This window comes from Eleginops maclovinus, chromosome 12 (genome assembly GCF_036324505.1).
Source record: "Eleginops maclovinus isolate JMC-PN-2008 ecotype Puerto Natales chromosome 12, JC_Emac_rtc_rv5, whole genome shotgun sequence".
In the NCBI taxonomy this organism is placed as follows: domain Eukaryota; kingdom Metazoa; phylum Chordata; class Actinopteri; order Perciformes; family Eleginopidae; genus Eleginops; species Eleginops maclovinus.
The window spans coordinates 3,817,496-3,834,082 of NC_086360.1; the positions used below are offsets into that span (position 1 = coordinate 3,817,496).

A 16,587-nucleotide genomic window follows, 5' to 3' on the forward strand; every position below is an offset into this window, starting at 1 on the left:
TCATCATGAGTCTGAGTCTTCCTCATGTTTTCATCATGAGCCTGAGTCTTCATCATGTCTTCACCATGAGCCATAGTCTTCATCATGAGCTTGAGTCTTCATCATGTCTTCATCATGAGCCTGAGTCTTCACTATGAGCGTGAGTCTTCATCATGAGCCTGAGTCTTCATCATGAGTCTGAGTCTTCCTCATGAGACTGAGTCTTCCTCATGAGTCTGAGTCTTCCTCATGTTTTCATCATGAGTCTGAGTCTTCCTCATGTTTTTATCATAAGCCTGAGTCTTCATCATGAGTCTTAGTCTTCCTCATGAGCCTGAGTTTTCATCATGAGCCTGAGTCTTCATCATGAGCCTGAGTTTTCCTCTTGATTTTATCATGAGCCTGAGTCTTCCTCATGTTTTTATCATGAGCCTGAGTCTTCATCATGAGCCCGAGTCTTCATCATGAGCCTGAGTCTTCATCGTGAGCCTGAGTCTTCATCATGAGCCTGAGTCTTAATCATGTCTTCACCATGAACCTGAGTCTTCATCATGTCTTCATCATGAGCCTGAGTCTTCATCATGTCTTCACCATGAGCCTGACTCTTCATCATGAGCCTGAGTCTTCACTCTGAGTCTTCATCATGTCTTCACCATGAGCCTGAGTCTTCATCATGTTTTGACCATGAGCCTGAGTCTTCATCATGAGCCTGGGTCTTCATCATGTCTTCAGCATGAGCCTGAGTCTTCATCATGCCTTCATCATGAGCCTGAGTCTTCCTCATGAGCCTGAGTCTTCATCATGTCTTCATCATGAGCCTGAGTCTTCATCATGAGTCTGAGTCTTCCTCATGAGTCTGAGTCTTCCTCATGAGCCTGAGTCTTCATCATGAGTCTGAGTCTTCATCATGAGTCTGAGTCTTCCTCATGAGTCTGAGTCTTCCTCATGAGCCTGAGTCTTCATCATGAGTCTGAGTCTTCCTCATGTTTTCATCATGAGCCTGAGTCTTCATTATGTCTTCACCATGAGCCTGAGTCTTCATCATGTCTTCACCATGAGCCATAGTCTTCATCATGAGCCTGAGTCTTCATCATGAGTCTGAGTCTTCCTCATGTTTTCATCATGAGCCTGAGTCTTCATCATGAGCCTGAGTCTTCATCATGAGCCTGAGTCTTCCTCTTGACTTTATCATGAGTCTGAGTCTTCATCATGTCTTCATCATGAGCCTGAGTCTTCATCATGAGTCTGAGTCTTCATCATGTCTTCACCATGAGCCTGAGTCTTCATCATGTCTTCATCATGAGCCTGAGTCTTCATCATGAGTCTGAGTCTTCATCATGTCTTCACCATGAGCCTGAGTTTTCATCATGTCTTCATCATGAGTCTGAGTCTTCCTCATGAGTCTGAGTCTTCCTCATGTTTTCATCATGAGCCTGAGTCTTCATCATGAGTCTGAGTCATCCTCATGAGTCTGAGTCTTCCTCTTGACTTTATCATGAGTCTGAGTCTTCATCATGTCTTCACCATGAGCCTGAGTCTTCATCATGTCTTCACCATGAGCCTGAGTCTTCATCATGAGCCTGAGTCTTCATCATGAGTCTGAGTCATCCTCATGAGTCTGAGTCTTCCTCTTGACTTTATCATGAGCCTGAGTCTTCATCATGTCTTCCCCATGAGCCTGAGTCTTCATCATGAGCCTGAGTCTTCATCATGTCTTCACCATGAGCCTGAGTCTTCATCATGTCTTCACCATGAGCCTGAGTCTTCATCATGTCTTCACCATGAGCCTGAGTCTTCATCATGAGCCTGGGTCTTCATCATGTCTTCAGCATGAGCCTGAGTCTTCATCATGCCTTCATCATGAGCCTGAGTCTTCATCATGAGCCTGAGTCTTCATCATGTCTTCCCCATGAGCCTGAGTCTTCATCATGTCTTCACCATGAGCCTGAGTCTTCATCATGAGCCTGAGTCTTCATCATGAGCCTGAGTCTTCATCATACCTTCATCATGAGCCTGAATCTTCACTCTGAGTCTTCATCATGCCTTCATCATGAGCCTGAGTCTTCACTCTGAGTCTTCATCATGTCTTTGTGTCTTTGGTTCTCGGTTCTGTGGAGGACATACTACGTTGTCCTGTGTCCTTTTTGCACATTTTTACTTATGGTAAATTAAGCTAAAGTTTATACAAATATTTATCTATTGTACAATATGGAGCAACAGTCATGGAACTGTAATTCCCCCTGGAGTTCATAAAGTATTTTGATTGATGTGCTGTGCTGTGCACTGTAACATCTTGCAGTGCTACAGCCAGGCCTTTCAAATAGTTACAGTGAAATGATCCGAATATTAAGAGGATTGTTTAAACACATGTATGTCGGACCCAGACTTTTACTGATTCCAGAAGTTGATCGCAGCCAGGATTGTGACAGGATGCAAGGAAAAAATTAAATAATAATGTTCCCCTGCATTTCATCTTTGTTTTATAATTGAACCAAACCGGGCCATTGTCAAGGACCAAGCCCTGCACACTGGGCACCCAGAACATGAGTAACTGAATCCTGAAGCAAAAGTCGCACTGAAATAGATTTTTTTTTTTCACTTTATCTACCACTTGCTTATTTGCTGTATTATTTGATGACAAAGATGTATTCCTTTGTTTTGTTTGCTACACTGCAGAAACCATAAGTTGGAGAGAAATACAAGGAAACATAATTGTATTCCCTGAACACAAGTTCTTTATTTGAGGCCATTAACGTGGTTAAACCTTTAGAACCATCTAAATATTCAGTCAAAATCATTTCAAGCTGCATTACCTCTATACAGTCGTTTTTTTATTTCCTTACACAATAACTTCCAAACTCTTAATTGCTGTGTTACTGGCACGAAATATGTCAAATCAGGAAATTCTATTTTTGATGGTGGACAATAGATTTTTCCTGCTGATACATCCACATACTACCCATGTCATAAAAGATTTAGACCACACTCACCACACACACACATCCATCCTCCCAGTGAGAGCTCGATATGCCACATTAAATATCAGATAAGTGTTATTCCTGCAGTCACTTCAGTTTTTAAATGCATCCATACAGAAGAGTTTTTAACACAGAACATGTCACACTGTGTATCAGGGATTTTGAGAACATGAATTATACATCGCTGTAGAACCATGGCCACATTGCAGTCTGTTTCCATGCTGCATGTTTATCGCCATGAGACATGGTGAGAGGGAGGGGGAAGGGTCGGGGGGGAGGGTGTGTTTGTGTGGGGGGGTGATGACATGAGGGAGACATGTTTACAAGACCAAAATAGAAAGTAGGGATTGGGAGGGGAGGATGATGAGGAAATGGAGCATAACAAGTAAAGAACCAATATTGAAAGAGGAGAGTGTAAGACAGAGGACATATGATCCAAAAACACTCCTTCAGTCTGAATATAGAGGTGGTGCCGGGTGTGGATGTAGTGCGGATGCAGGATGTACAGTATGGTGCAGGTGTATATGAACAAGTGGTGCAGGTGTTGCAGGGTACAGATGTAGAGTTGGTGCAGCATGTATAGGTTGTGCAGGTTCTATATGCAGTGGTGCTTCAGGGTGTAGATGAAGAGGTGGTGCGTGGTGTAGGCCTAAAGGTTGAACAGGGTGTAGATATGGGTTGATGCAGCATGTAGATAGTGTCGATATAGTGGTGATGCAGGTGTGGATGGAAAAGTTGTGCAAGATACAGACATAAAGGTGGTGCAGATGTGTATATGGTGTTGTAGGGTGTAGGTTTAAAGGGTGAGCAGGGTGAAGATTTGCTGGTTTTGCAGGTCTATATTTAGGGGATGATGCAAGATGTAGTTGTAGGGGGGTTGCAGGGTACAGATATAGTTGTGTGCAGAGTGTAGACATAGAAGTGGTGCAGGGTACAGATATAGAGGTGGTGATAGAGGTGGTGCAGGGTGTAGTATAGAGGTGTCAGGCTGTGAAATGATGACACATACTGTGAAGTGAAAACTGTGCATGCTTATGTTATAAATATAAATGTTAATATGGGGGTTAGGGTTATGTCAGTGTTGTATTCGGAGCATTATTATGAGTAAGGGCTGTGTTGTCATTAAGTGTGTGACTGCATGAGTCACCGTGATGAGCTCTAGCTGATGGAGGTGGTTAGGGTCGACCCTGCTGTGCCCTCCACGCTCCATCCGCTCACTTGGGGGTGATAGGGGAAACAAACCACAATTAGTCAGAACAATAGGGGGACTGCCGGCCACTCACGGCTCATCTGTCTTTAACAGGGACCCATGAGCTGTTATTAAATCAGACTGTTGAACAAAAGTGTCAAGTTTATCATTAATGTGTCGCGCAAAACAATAGAAAATACAACACAATCCTTCTCTAAATGCACCTAAAAAAAGGAAAGGTTGACTTTAATTAAATGTATTATGTCAACAGATTTCACATATCTGTATTAGGTTAGTAGAAGCAATAATATTAAGTTTGAATACAAAATATTAGGTTCAACTTAAAGGTCCCCTACAATGCAAAATGCACTTTTTAATGTCTTTAATACAGGTTCATAAATTACATGAAGTTCATCTCTGACGTCATTTTATGGTTTGTACGGCATTAGGAACAACCAACCATGATAAGCCCCTGCCCACCCTCTTACATGAATCCCCTCCCCATGTGTCAGCAGGATGTCTAAGGGAGGGACTTAAAGTAAAGTTGTTATATATGATACATATAATGGCACTGTTCCACTGGAGAAAGAACAAGCTATGTGCTGTATCAGAAACAATGCGCCACGTGTTTTGGGAGTATTATGGTCTGTGTTTACATTAGCAAGCAGCGCTAACACTCAGAGTTAACACTGTACTTGAGAGACTGTGTGTAATATAAAGGTCCTGTCCTTGTGGTAAACCGAGAGAAAAACGTTTGAGCTCCATACTGTTTCAGAAATAATGCTGGATGTGGTTTGGAACATATGGCTTTAGCTGAGTTTCTGCCAGTAGACATTTTGATAGCTTTCTCTTTGCAGCGCTCAATGCTTGCATGAGGACGCTCCAAAGGGGCGTGGCCAGCAGCAGCTAGTTCATTTAAAGCTACAGTCACAGAATCAGCACTTCAGGAACAGGGCTGAGATAGAGGGGGATGAGGCATGCTGCAATGGGGGATCTGTTTGCTATTTTGAGCAAAACATTTCAGAATTGTTTTGTATAGATATGGCCCTACAATATATTGTTCAAATATAGTATAATAGGGGACCAAGGTCTGATGACTGAAGGTATGGTATGCTGTTCAGATTGTGAGATTCCTTTTGAGCTGTAAATATTTTTGATTTATTTTATTTAACCTTTATTTATGGGGGACCAGGTAAAAGACCCATTGAGATCGTGATCTCATTTTCAAGGGTGGCCTGGCCAAGAAGGCAGCAGCACACGTCATCAACATACAAGATACAAATACATTACAATAAATAGGGCCACAAGTGAATAAAATAACAACAAAGTGCAAGAGCAAAGGAATCGATCATAAGAAATAATTAGGAGCAGAGGCACCGTCCAAATATTTTTTGTTGGTCTATGTCTCTGTGTTTGATTACCTGATTCGGTTCACCTGGGTTCCTTTTGATTGCCTCCCCTCCCCAGCTGTGTCTTGTCCGACTTCTGTTAGTCGTTCTGTTTTTTTGGTTTTTACCTTGATTTGCCCAATTGCTTTTATTTCTGGACAACTTGCAATAGAGTGGTGCAGGAACAAGTCCGAAAACCCGGAATTGAGTTGTTGGAGGTTATCAATATTTAGGTCTTATGGAAAATTCAGCATTGAACATGGGCGCAACCCTATTGCCAGAAACAAATGTTGTAATGCAATACTGGATAATTCTGCAGAACCTTTATTAAAACCGGGGGCAAAGGTTTACGATCAATGCCATTAAAATAATTCCATCATGGCAGCCTCTTGAAAAACATATGGCAACTAAAACACTGATTAAATGTGTAGAGTGTGGTTACAGTTTCAAAAAAAAAGTGAAGAACATTGCAAAATCTGAAACGAGAAACAATGTATAGTACCTTGCATGAAAGGTGTACAACCTTCATAAACATCCACCACCATGAGCTCTATAACCTCACTAGGAATTTACATCAGTTTAGACACACAATGTAGGTGCTACTGAAACATGGATAATTTTATTACACATCCTCACTGTCCTCAGGAAAAACTGGCCTGTGACAGCACAAGGGAGCTGAAGGGACTACACCAGGCTCAGTTATACCAGATATTTACAAGACAGGAGCAGTTTTCTGTATTCAGGAAGAAGCTGTATTGTTTTTATTATCCGCCCACCAAAAGATTTACAATGAGAGCAGTAAAACCTGAGGGTCTCTGTTGTTTCTGATTCCACCCTCCCCCCTTGTTTGCTGTCTGCTATCAAATACAGGATTGATATGGCCATACAAATAATACAACGTTATGGGATTTGATCCGCTGCTTATCAATATTTTTATGCCAACCAGATAAAAATATTTTAGGCATGCAACGCTGAGAACACTGTAGACTGTCATGCATAATGGGGGTGGTTTGCGGCTGTTTCACTTTTATGTGTTGCAGTTAGTGGACAGTAGGATACAGGAATGAGGATACAGTCTTTTGAGAGGACAGCATGGCACCCTCAGCTGACAGGTAAATATTGCACGCATAAAAACACAACAAAAGTGAATTTAGCATTGCTATATCAAGCTCTAATGAACTGTAGGGATGGTATTAAAATCCCAATCTCAACCCCACTTTAAAAAATGTGGGACATCCTGAATGCAAAATGGGAATGGAAACAACGTGGAATTTTCAGTTTAGCTTAGGAAGGTTCCTAACGGAGTGAAAGTACCTCAGTGGCAGCCATGATAAGAGCTGTTCGGATTCTGTAAACGGTAGGAAAGGCGCTTCAAAATATCCTTTATAATCTCCGCTAGCTGAGGAAACATCGCACCATCCTTTACGAAAGGAAAGGAGAAAATGCCGTCCCACAATTCCTTTCGATGGCCACATGCGGATCATTAAAGTTACGGTGCTTATTAAGCATTTTACAACATAAGCTGTAACTCGCCAAAGTGCTTTGTTTTGAATCAAAAGGTGAAATATGAGCGTTACGTTTATGACTGTAAAATGAATAAAGTCCACATTTCATAGTGTTAACTGAGTTGTTTTGGGTTTCTGTTTGAATGTTGACAGATGTGAAGGTTTAGAAGTTATGCATAAAATGGACTTATTTGAAATATCCTATATCATACATTCATACTGTTGGAGTTTCATGTTGATTAATACGCGTGGACCAGAGGGTGAGTGCGAGCAAAAAAATTAATATTTTTACGTTCATGTTTTTATTTCAATCCTTGGTAATGAATAATTCATTTTATATATAAAAGACTGCAAAAAACAACACCATCAGAGTGCATGGGGAGAAGTATTTAGGTGCTCTTACAGTAGTCCTCGGTACGGCAGACGGACATAATAACATCTGCTGGTGGTTTATCATCACGTGTAAATGCAGTCCGATTCTCTTGTCTTTAGTTGTCTTTTCCTTAGTCCTGATGAATTCTCCTATCATCTTTCCCTAACCGCTTGACGTTTTTTCCTAAGGTCAAAAAATAGTGGTTAGCAAAAGACGATAGGAGCCGATGTCTTTAGAGAATTGCTCTTCACTGCATGAAATAATAATGATCTGCTGTAAGATGGCCAACATGCTGAACCATAATTACACCTCAGACACAGTGTTTGTGACTGGTTTGTGTTTTAGAGGGGGCCATATGTTTTGCATTGCTAGTGTTGCATGAAAGAGGCCACACAATCACATTTTTCACTGGAGTGGAATCTATTAACATCAGAAAATGGTTGTGCTGTGCAATTCCTTTCAAACATGAAATAATTACTGTTAAAATATTAAAGGTAATGGTAGTTCTAGAGAAGACCGCTAACTGCGTTTAGCTTTCTCATGTTACAAAGTCCTTTCTGTCATTTATAGAGCATCTTAATCCAGAGCCACTGCAAGAACGTTATCAACAAAACTGCAGGAAAATGCATTTAGCTGGTTTTTAGTGTGAGTTTCACATGCTAACTGAGAATATTTGTTTTCAGATGGCTCACTATTGTTAACTAATCTTAAATTACATACCGACCATACCAATACAAGGGTGATGTCGTTTAAGTGGCATCAAGCCGTCCAGCTTCACCACGCCCAGGGACGCTGGATGTAGGGGTGCTGAGGGTGCTGCAGCACCCCCTGGTGAAGGACTATTGCAACACTGCAACACTGACGTAGTAAATTAATAATTTTTATTTTCAACTTTTTACTTTTCAAAATAAAAACATTAATTTTTTACTTTTACATAATCGTGATATTTTTGTTTCCTGTAGCATAATATTGAATCTAGCAGCGTCACTGACCACGCAACAATGATAACCAATGCATGAATCCATCATTTATGTTCAAGTGTATGCAGGTAACGGCCAACAATACATAGTCCACCTTAAGATTGACAGAACTTTAAGGTGGACCGGCTGTTCTCATTCATACCACTTGTTTGACAGCTGCGGTTCCAGAGCTGTCCATGCCAGTGCCTGTTTCAACTGCAGCATCGCGACTCTCGGCCTAGAAAATAGTTTCAACTTGGGCACCAACAATCTGCCTGACATCAAGAGCGCGAGCTGCCTAGGTCAGAAGCTTGACGGGATTTGCTTGAGGAATAACAGTTCATGGCGAGTACGATGTAGAATGCAGTATTGGCAGTATGAAAAAAGTGGTATTCCATTAGCCAAGTCACTCTGGAGGAAAGTATAAAGCTGGAGAACTTGTGAATGCTATTCAGTCTGGCTTATTAAGGCTAATAGCAACATGAGCACAGCCACAGGGGTATCAACGTGCATAATAGCAACGTAATGCTTTACCAACGTAAATGGTGACGTGTAGCTATTCTCGGGATTTGGTTGGCGGAAAAGCAAACTGGTTCTTAAGTGGTTCACAAGTTAAACCAACTTGGAACCTAACTAGCCCCAGTACTGAACTCAAATGGTAGTCTTTTTAGTGGAAAAGGGGTTTTAGTGACAAGCTGCTCCTCTGAGATTTGCTCATTAAAACCCCTTCTGTACAGTTTTCATAATCTTTCCTCAAGCGTGGTTTGATGTGTGCTGTCATATATGGGACAGGGAGGCAGTTTGGGCCATCACTAACTACATCAAACTCATTTTCACACAATGCAGTGCAAAATAAAATACATTATCAACCTTGTTTACCTTTGTGCAATCCTCTCGGAGAATTAAAACTGAACCAGTGTTGAGACTGTTCATACATGAGCACTGAAGAAACTGAAACGTTGATTTTAAATAAACTTAGTAAGTCAATAGATTTCACATAACTGTATTAAATTAGTTGAAAGCAATAATATTAAGTTTAAATTTGAAAAAATGTTGTTAAACTTAATATTATTGCGTTCAACTAACCTTATACAGTTATGTGAAATTTGTTGACACAATACATTTAATTAAAGTCAACGTTTCAGTTTTTGAAGTGTGCGATAATTAAAAAATGTAAAAACAATGTATAAAGATTTCAAAACAAGAAAATAAGTCTTTGTAGACAGTTGGTAAATGTCTCTGTGTGCAGAGAGTATGTGTTTCTGCAAGTAATTTATAGAGACATTTTGAAAAAGACAAGGCCGAGGGAAGGAATCAAATGATCAACAGCAGAAGGAAGGTAGAGACAGTGATTTAGACAATGTGTGCATAAGGGAGTGTGGTTGAGTGCCCATCACAGTCAGGCCCACTTAAAGGGCGGGCCAACTCCAGCCCAATGATCAATTTTGCAACATTAAGTCCTGATATTGTTCACGCAGTAAAAGTCAAACTCATGACACAGTGCATTGATAGAAAAGATGGACATGGACAACAGCAGTGGCAAGAAACAGATACCCATAGTTGATGCTGTAAGTTATTCACGTTGAGGAAAGTCAAATATAACATTTTGACCAATCGCCTGTATCGATATGGTGACCACCTTCACCTTTGAGCATATGCAGTGGTGTAATATAACTAAATACATTTACTCAAAAACTGTATTTAAGTAAAAAATGTAGGTACCTTACTTGAGCATTTTCACACCACTTTATATTTTTACTCAATACATTTTGTTGGCAAAGGTTGTACTTATACTTTTTACTAGTTACTTTGCAGATTTAGGTTAATACAAAATATAAATCTACCTTTCCCAAGTACAACATTAAACTGATGACCACATTAATGCATGGATAACTTTCATAAAATCATTAAATAATATAAGATGTTTAAATGTGCTGTTGTGCATAATGAGTACTTTTACTTTTGGTACTCAAGGTATATGTTGATGCTAATACTTTTTTACTTTTAAGCAAGTACAATTTTGAATGCCGGACTTTTACTTGTAACTGAGTATTTTTACACTGTAGTATTTCTACTTTTACTGAAGTAAATAATCTCAGTACTTCTTCCACCTTTTCAGCATATGTGTGTTTGTTGTACTGCAGAGTGGCTTATGCTTAGGATCAGCACGTAGGTGTGTGCACATGACTGAGAGCAGAAGGCTTCTGAGGTCAGCAGGTGGGCGCACAGACTGCAGAGCATTAGTCATCCCGCCGCATTCGGACCGAGAACACACTGATCTGACATCCCTGACACCGAGACCTTTCATGACTCATACATGCAGGGCTAAATGTCATGAGAATTAGTCCGTCACACTGCCCAGCTGGAACTTCGTATAAGGAAAGCAAGGGAATACATTCACAGGCTGCAGTGGTGGTCGTCACTTAATATTCTTTACCAAAAAAACAACCTTATTTCTGATTGTAATAATTAGGTTCTTTTTCCTTTTTCTCTGATATGTATTTCAATAATTAAAGGTTAATTTGATCAATTTTGGGCTCTTGCGAATGGGGAGTCACAGCATGTGAATTAAGCCCCCCCTTCTACTGGCTATATTGGCTTCAGTCCACTGTCCAATGAACAGTACATTCAACTCTGAATGACTTAATCGCCAACAGAAGATTTTCCTGAAGTGGAAATAACATATCACATTGAATTTCCAAGTTATTGTAATAACTATTTTACTTAACTTCATAATACTTCATAATGGCGACACATGTTGGGACTAACAAAAAAAATGGTTTGTTTGAGACAAATACAATGGATACAAGAAGAAGGATATTAATCTTTAGCTCTATTCCTAGTATGAAATTAAAAAAACGTGCTTTTTGACATTTTTAAATAAGACTATGAATACGTTTATTTACGCAATGCATGCATTTTCATTATTATTATTATTTATTTCTGGTAGGCTACTTTCACATCCTCTTGTAATGTGTCTAACATCATCGAAGTACAGCTGTAGGACATCAGCGGTTCTCTGCCTCCGCGCGGCTGCAGCGCGCTGCCTCCCCCGCCACCACGTCCCCCTCCCTGTACACTCACCTAACTTTTGCGGTCACGGAAGATATCGCATCACTCCTCAGATTCTTCCTTTTGGACACTGCAGTTCCCATGCTGAAGTGGAAACGACCCCGGGGAGAAAACGCGGAGCATTCCACAAACTGAGCGGACAACGGGAGAGAAAGAGGAACCTCCTCGCGGATCCGACGAGAGGCGACTGTAATATGTTCAGATTATCATCATTTCTCCGGATGAGGTGGAGCACAGCCGCGCTGCTGGTGGCTGGAGGAAAGTGTTAGTGTGCTCCCTCTGCTCTCTGTACTCACCACACACACACACACACACACACACACACACACACACACACACACACACACACACACACACACACACACACACACACAAACGGCTCACCGGAGCTCCCAGGAAACAGTGTCTGAGACCATAAAAGGAGCAGCAGCACATACGCACGCTTATTATAGTGGTGTTTGTTGGATGTGTGTTGTGGACACTTGAGCCCCTAAGTTATCTAGCAGCATATCATCACTTATCAAGCAACACAGTGCCAGGTTGTTCCCGTGGGCGCTGTCCCAAATAAACAAATGTATAAATAAAAGCCAGTAGTGGAAAACGTATTCACATACTTTTATTTGAACAAAAGTACCAACACATTAATGTCGAAATGCTTCATTACAAGCAAAAGTCCTGCACTCTGAAAAACTGAAATGTTGACTTTAATGAAATGTATTATGTCAATACATTTGAAATGGATTTCAGTCAGACAACTCACGTGTTTCATTAATATGTTTATTACAAGCAGTATTTAGTTTGATTTTGGCGTCTAGGCTCGGGCCTCATCACTCCACCGATGTACATAGAACATTGAGGGATGATTAGAAAACTAACCCCCCGGTCCTACAGGTGGAAGCAGGTGGTGGTGGGGCAGGCAAGCATCGCCAATGTGAACGCAGCAGCAGCAGCAGCAGCAGCAGCAGCAGCAGCAGCAGCAGCGTGGAAACAGCAGTAGTAGCAGCAGCATTAGCGAGGCAGAGGTCAGGAGATCTGACAGTTTAAATAAAGCGCCAGATTAGGAGACTATGTTTGGTTGGTTGCAAAAGTAGCCAGGGGCGTTATGTGCGAATTGGTGCTGGTTCAGGCAGTCGGGTTGACTGCCTGAACTAGCTCGCAGGCTTCGCCCCATTAGGTTGGTTGAAAGCAATAATATTAAGTTGAACCTAATGTTTTTATTCAAACTTAATATGATTGCTTTCAACAGATACAATGTTATTCCAGTGGGTGTTGTGGCCCAGTTAAAGACATCTACAAATAAACTTTGTGCTGATCTGGGCATACATGAGGTTTAACTTTGTATTGGTATTTGTCATTTCATTTAAGGTGCTTCTCAGGGGATGTTAAAGGGTAGACCAAACGTTATGGTTTAACTCAGAGGTCTTCAACAGGGGGGTCGCGACCCCCAGGGGGTCCGCGGAGGTACTGCAGGGGGGTCGCGAAATCTTTGGTTGATTAGACAATTTTTTATATATATATTTTTTTTTTACAAACCGTTTTTTCCCACAAATTGCAATGTCTTTAAATGCACAACACAAATCCAAAATATTATAGCGAACGGAAAAATGGAGGCAGATGTGCCAATCACGAGGCCGTGTGACACACGCTGGCTCATAGACATAATATTATGTCTATGCGCTGGCTCTGTCAGGTTCCCCGTGATTGGACGAGAGCCTATTCAGGCCCCAGTTTACTGAAGACCCAGACACAGGGATGCACGCAGCGACATTATTGAGAAGACCATACATATAAAATGGATCGTTTTGTAACTCGAGCGAAAAAATCAACAAGCACAAGCGAGATACCATCCACCAGTGAACATGCAAGTGACGAGGCAGAACCTGCTGCGCCTGCAGATGTTGCAGCTAATAAGGGTAAGCGCAAAAGGGAGAAGACACGAAAATATTCAGATCATTATCTGAAGTTCGGGTTTACCTTTAAGGAGACAGATGGCATTGAGTTTCTAATGTGTGTCATTTGCTCTACTGTTCTTTCAAATGAATCTATGAAGCCATCAAAGCTGCAGCGTCACTTGGAGACAACACACAGCCACTTAAAAGACAAACCTGTTGAATACTTCCAAGCTAGCCTCAAATCCCTCCAAGGTCAACAGACATTGATCAGAAAATCAGCCAAAGTTGGGGAGCTAGCTTTGAAATGCTCTTATCAAATTGCTCTTCGGATTGCCCAGAAGAAACAGCCATACACACTTGCAGAGGATTTAATATTGCCTTCAGCAACCGATATGTGTAAAACCATGTATGGAAATGATATTGACATTAATAAACTGAAAACCATTCCAGTGTCGGACACAACCATAGCTCGCCGTATAGACGAGATGGCATCTGATGTGAGGATGCAACTGATAGAGAAGCTGAGGTTGGCAGATGCATTTGCGTTACAATTAGACGAGTCAACAGATGTGTCGAAGGACGCCCAGCTTCTGGCGTTTGTGCGCTTTGTCGATGATAAGGAAATGCAGGAGGAATTTTTGTTTTGTAAGTGCCTCCCTCAACGCACAACTAGTTCTGAAATCTTCAAAGTGATCGATGTTTTTTTCAGAGAGAATGACATTCCGTGGACAAAATGTATTGCGCTGTGCACTGACGGTGCAAGAGCCATGGCTGGTTTAAAAAGTGGACTAATCGCGCTTGTAAGGGATGTGTCTCCGCAAGTGATTTGGACGCACTGCATGCTACACAGGGAGTCACTTGTTGCCAAAGATATGAGCGCTGAATTGGCAGATGTCATGGACTCGGTAGTGAAAGTAGTCAACCTAGTCAAGAAGAGCGCATTGCAAACACGTCTCTTCTCGAATCTCTGTGCTGCTGAGGGAGAAGAACACACTGCGCTACTCTACCATTCCGAGGTTCGGTGGCTTTCACGTGGAACAGTGTTGTCACGTGTGCTGGAATTGCGCAAGTCTATTCGGGAGTTTTTACTTCTCCAAAAGCGCACAGAGCTGGCTGCACTTTTCAGTGACAATGTTTGGGTCACCAAACTTGCCTATCTTGCTGATGTTTTCGCTGAGCTGAACAAACTGAACAGTTCAATGCAAGGCCGCAATACCCATGCCATTCAACTGTATGACAAAATGGAAGGCTTTCTAAAAAAAATCAAAAGGTGGAGGGAGCGCATCGGGGAGGAAATATTTTCCATGTTTCCATCAGTGGATGAGCTGGGAGATTCTGCTGTGCTCTCGCCCCCCATTACACGCGCAATTCTTGCGCATTTGGAGGCGCTCGAGGGACAATTTGGGCACTACTTTTCTGAGGCTGACTCCTGGCGCAGGGACAAGACATGGATACTGTTTCCATTCACAGACAACGCAGCAGACGGCACACACCTGACAGTGACGGAGGAGGATCAGCTAATCGAACTATCCACTGACAGTACGTTCAGACACATATATGACACAAAACCACTCACCCAGTTCTGGATCTCTTGCCAGAAAGACTTTCCGCAATTGGCAGGAAAAGCCATGATGAGCCTTTTGCCCTTTGCCACAACCTATCTTTGCGAAAGTGGATTTTCCTCACTGACTTACTTGAAAAACAAATACAGGTCAAGGCTGCAGCCTGAGGCTGATATGACCCTCTGCCTGACAACCTCCATCCGTCCAAGGCTGGATCAGCTGTGTGCTGCTCATCAGGGTCAGACATCTCACTGATGTGAGAGTACGTGTGCCATCCACAGATGGTTTGAGGATTCATTGTCCCATCTACATGCATGTTTAGTGTTAAAATCTCATAGCTCAGTGTTTGTTTATAAATGACAGTGGCACAGCCACTCTGCACCTTGCTCTTGTTTAAAGTTCAAACTTTTATTGTGATTTATTTTAATAGCCCTGTGTTGTGTGCAAGATATATGTTCATAAATGGCAGTGGTACGGCCACACTGTACCTTGCACTTGTTTAAAATAAAAACATGAATATATTAACCTGTGTATTATTTGAATAGCTTAGTATTGAATGTACAATAACAGTATCTATGTTTACACACTGCACTAGGCCCCGTTTAATATAAACACAATTGTATGCCATATTAATAGTAGGGGGTCCCTGCTCCAACTCTCCATCAGTTTGGGGGTCCCTGGTCTGAAAAACGTTGAAGACCCCTGGTTTAACTAATGGCTTTCAGCAGTGAGTATTGTAATAAAGTAAGGCATTACTTTTTTTTTGTCATTTGTAATGTATTCCTTTTTTGAGTAACCACCCCAACACAGTTTATAGGTGATGTGGGACTTAAATGGGAAACCAGTGGAAGAGAAAAGGGATGATGGGCTGCACTAAAGCGATACCAGGGCTGGTTCAGAGCCGTCACCAAATTCGAGCCAATACAGCGGTGTTGACTCTTGTCCCTGAAAACTATTTCCCATTTGCAACCAAGAATGGCAAAAGCGCAGCTTAATCATTGTGGCAAGTTTGTTATCCACAGCTGTCTGCAGGTCAGTATAAAACGGGAGAAGTTTTCAATTCAACCTGGCTTTCTTAGAATAAGAGCAACATGAGCACAGCAGTCAACCATTGTTGTTCTTATTTATGGTTGTGATAGTGACGTCATGACATGATGTCACCATCAGCACACATGTACACACACAAACGTGTACAGCACCCAGTACATTGTGTCCCCCATGCTGTGCAGGCTTTGCAGCAGTACATCAGTGATAGATAGTCTGTAAAATGAACACCATAATCATCATAAATAAGTTATAAAAGTACTTTATGACACATAATGCACATTGATGCATATTCTATGATGTTTATATTAATAATTGTTACAGTAAGTTGCTGCCTGCCTATAAATATGACCAATTATGCTGCCACACTGCCCATCGCAGTGAACTCTTCATTCAGCAAATGAAATTTACCCATGCACCCCTCTGATTCCGTGTGTCACATTATTCCAGCTTGTAAATTGTGCATTTAAAAAGAAAGTTAAAGGTGTAAAAACACTGTTATAGCCACGTGCAGGTGGATTTTCAACCAGCGTTGTGTTGTTGCAACGTGGACGCTGGAAGGCAGGCAGCAACTTACAGTAACACTGCATTCATTGTAGGAACATATAACATCAGCATTGGAAGCAACTACATATAAAATCCCATA

At 41.5% G+C, this 16,587-nt stretch overlaps 1 protein-coding gene across 1 annotated transcript in view; it reads right to left on the reverse strand.

The window, feature by feature from the left end:
* LOC134874212 (NMDA receptor synaptonuclear signaling and neuronal migration factor-like) overlaps positions 1–11,664 on the reverse strand; it is a 45,470-nt gene extending 33,806 nt beyond the window's left edge. The window contains exon 1 of the mRNA XM_063898260.1: positions 11,456–11,664. Coding sequence (XP_063754330.1) covers positions 11,456–11,526 — 71 coding nt within the window. The 5' untranslated portion in view covers positions 11,527–11,664. The remainder of the gene's footprint in view (positions 1–11,455) is intronic.
* Between the last annotated feature and the right edge of the window lie 4,923 nt (positions 11,665–16,587).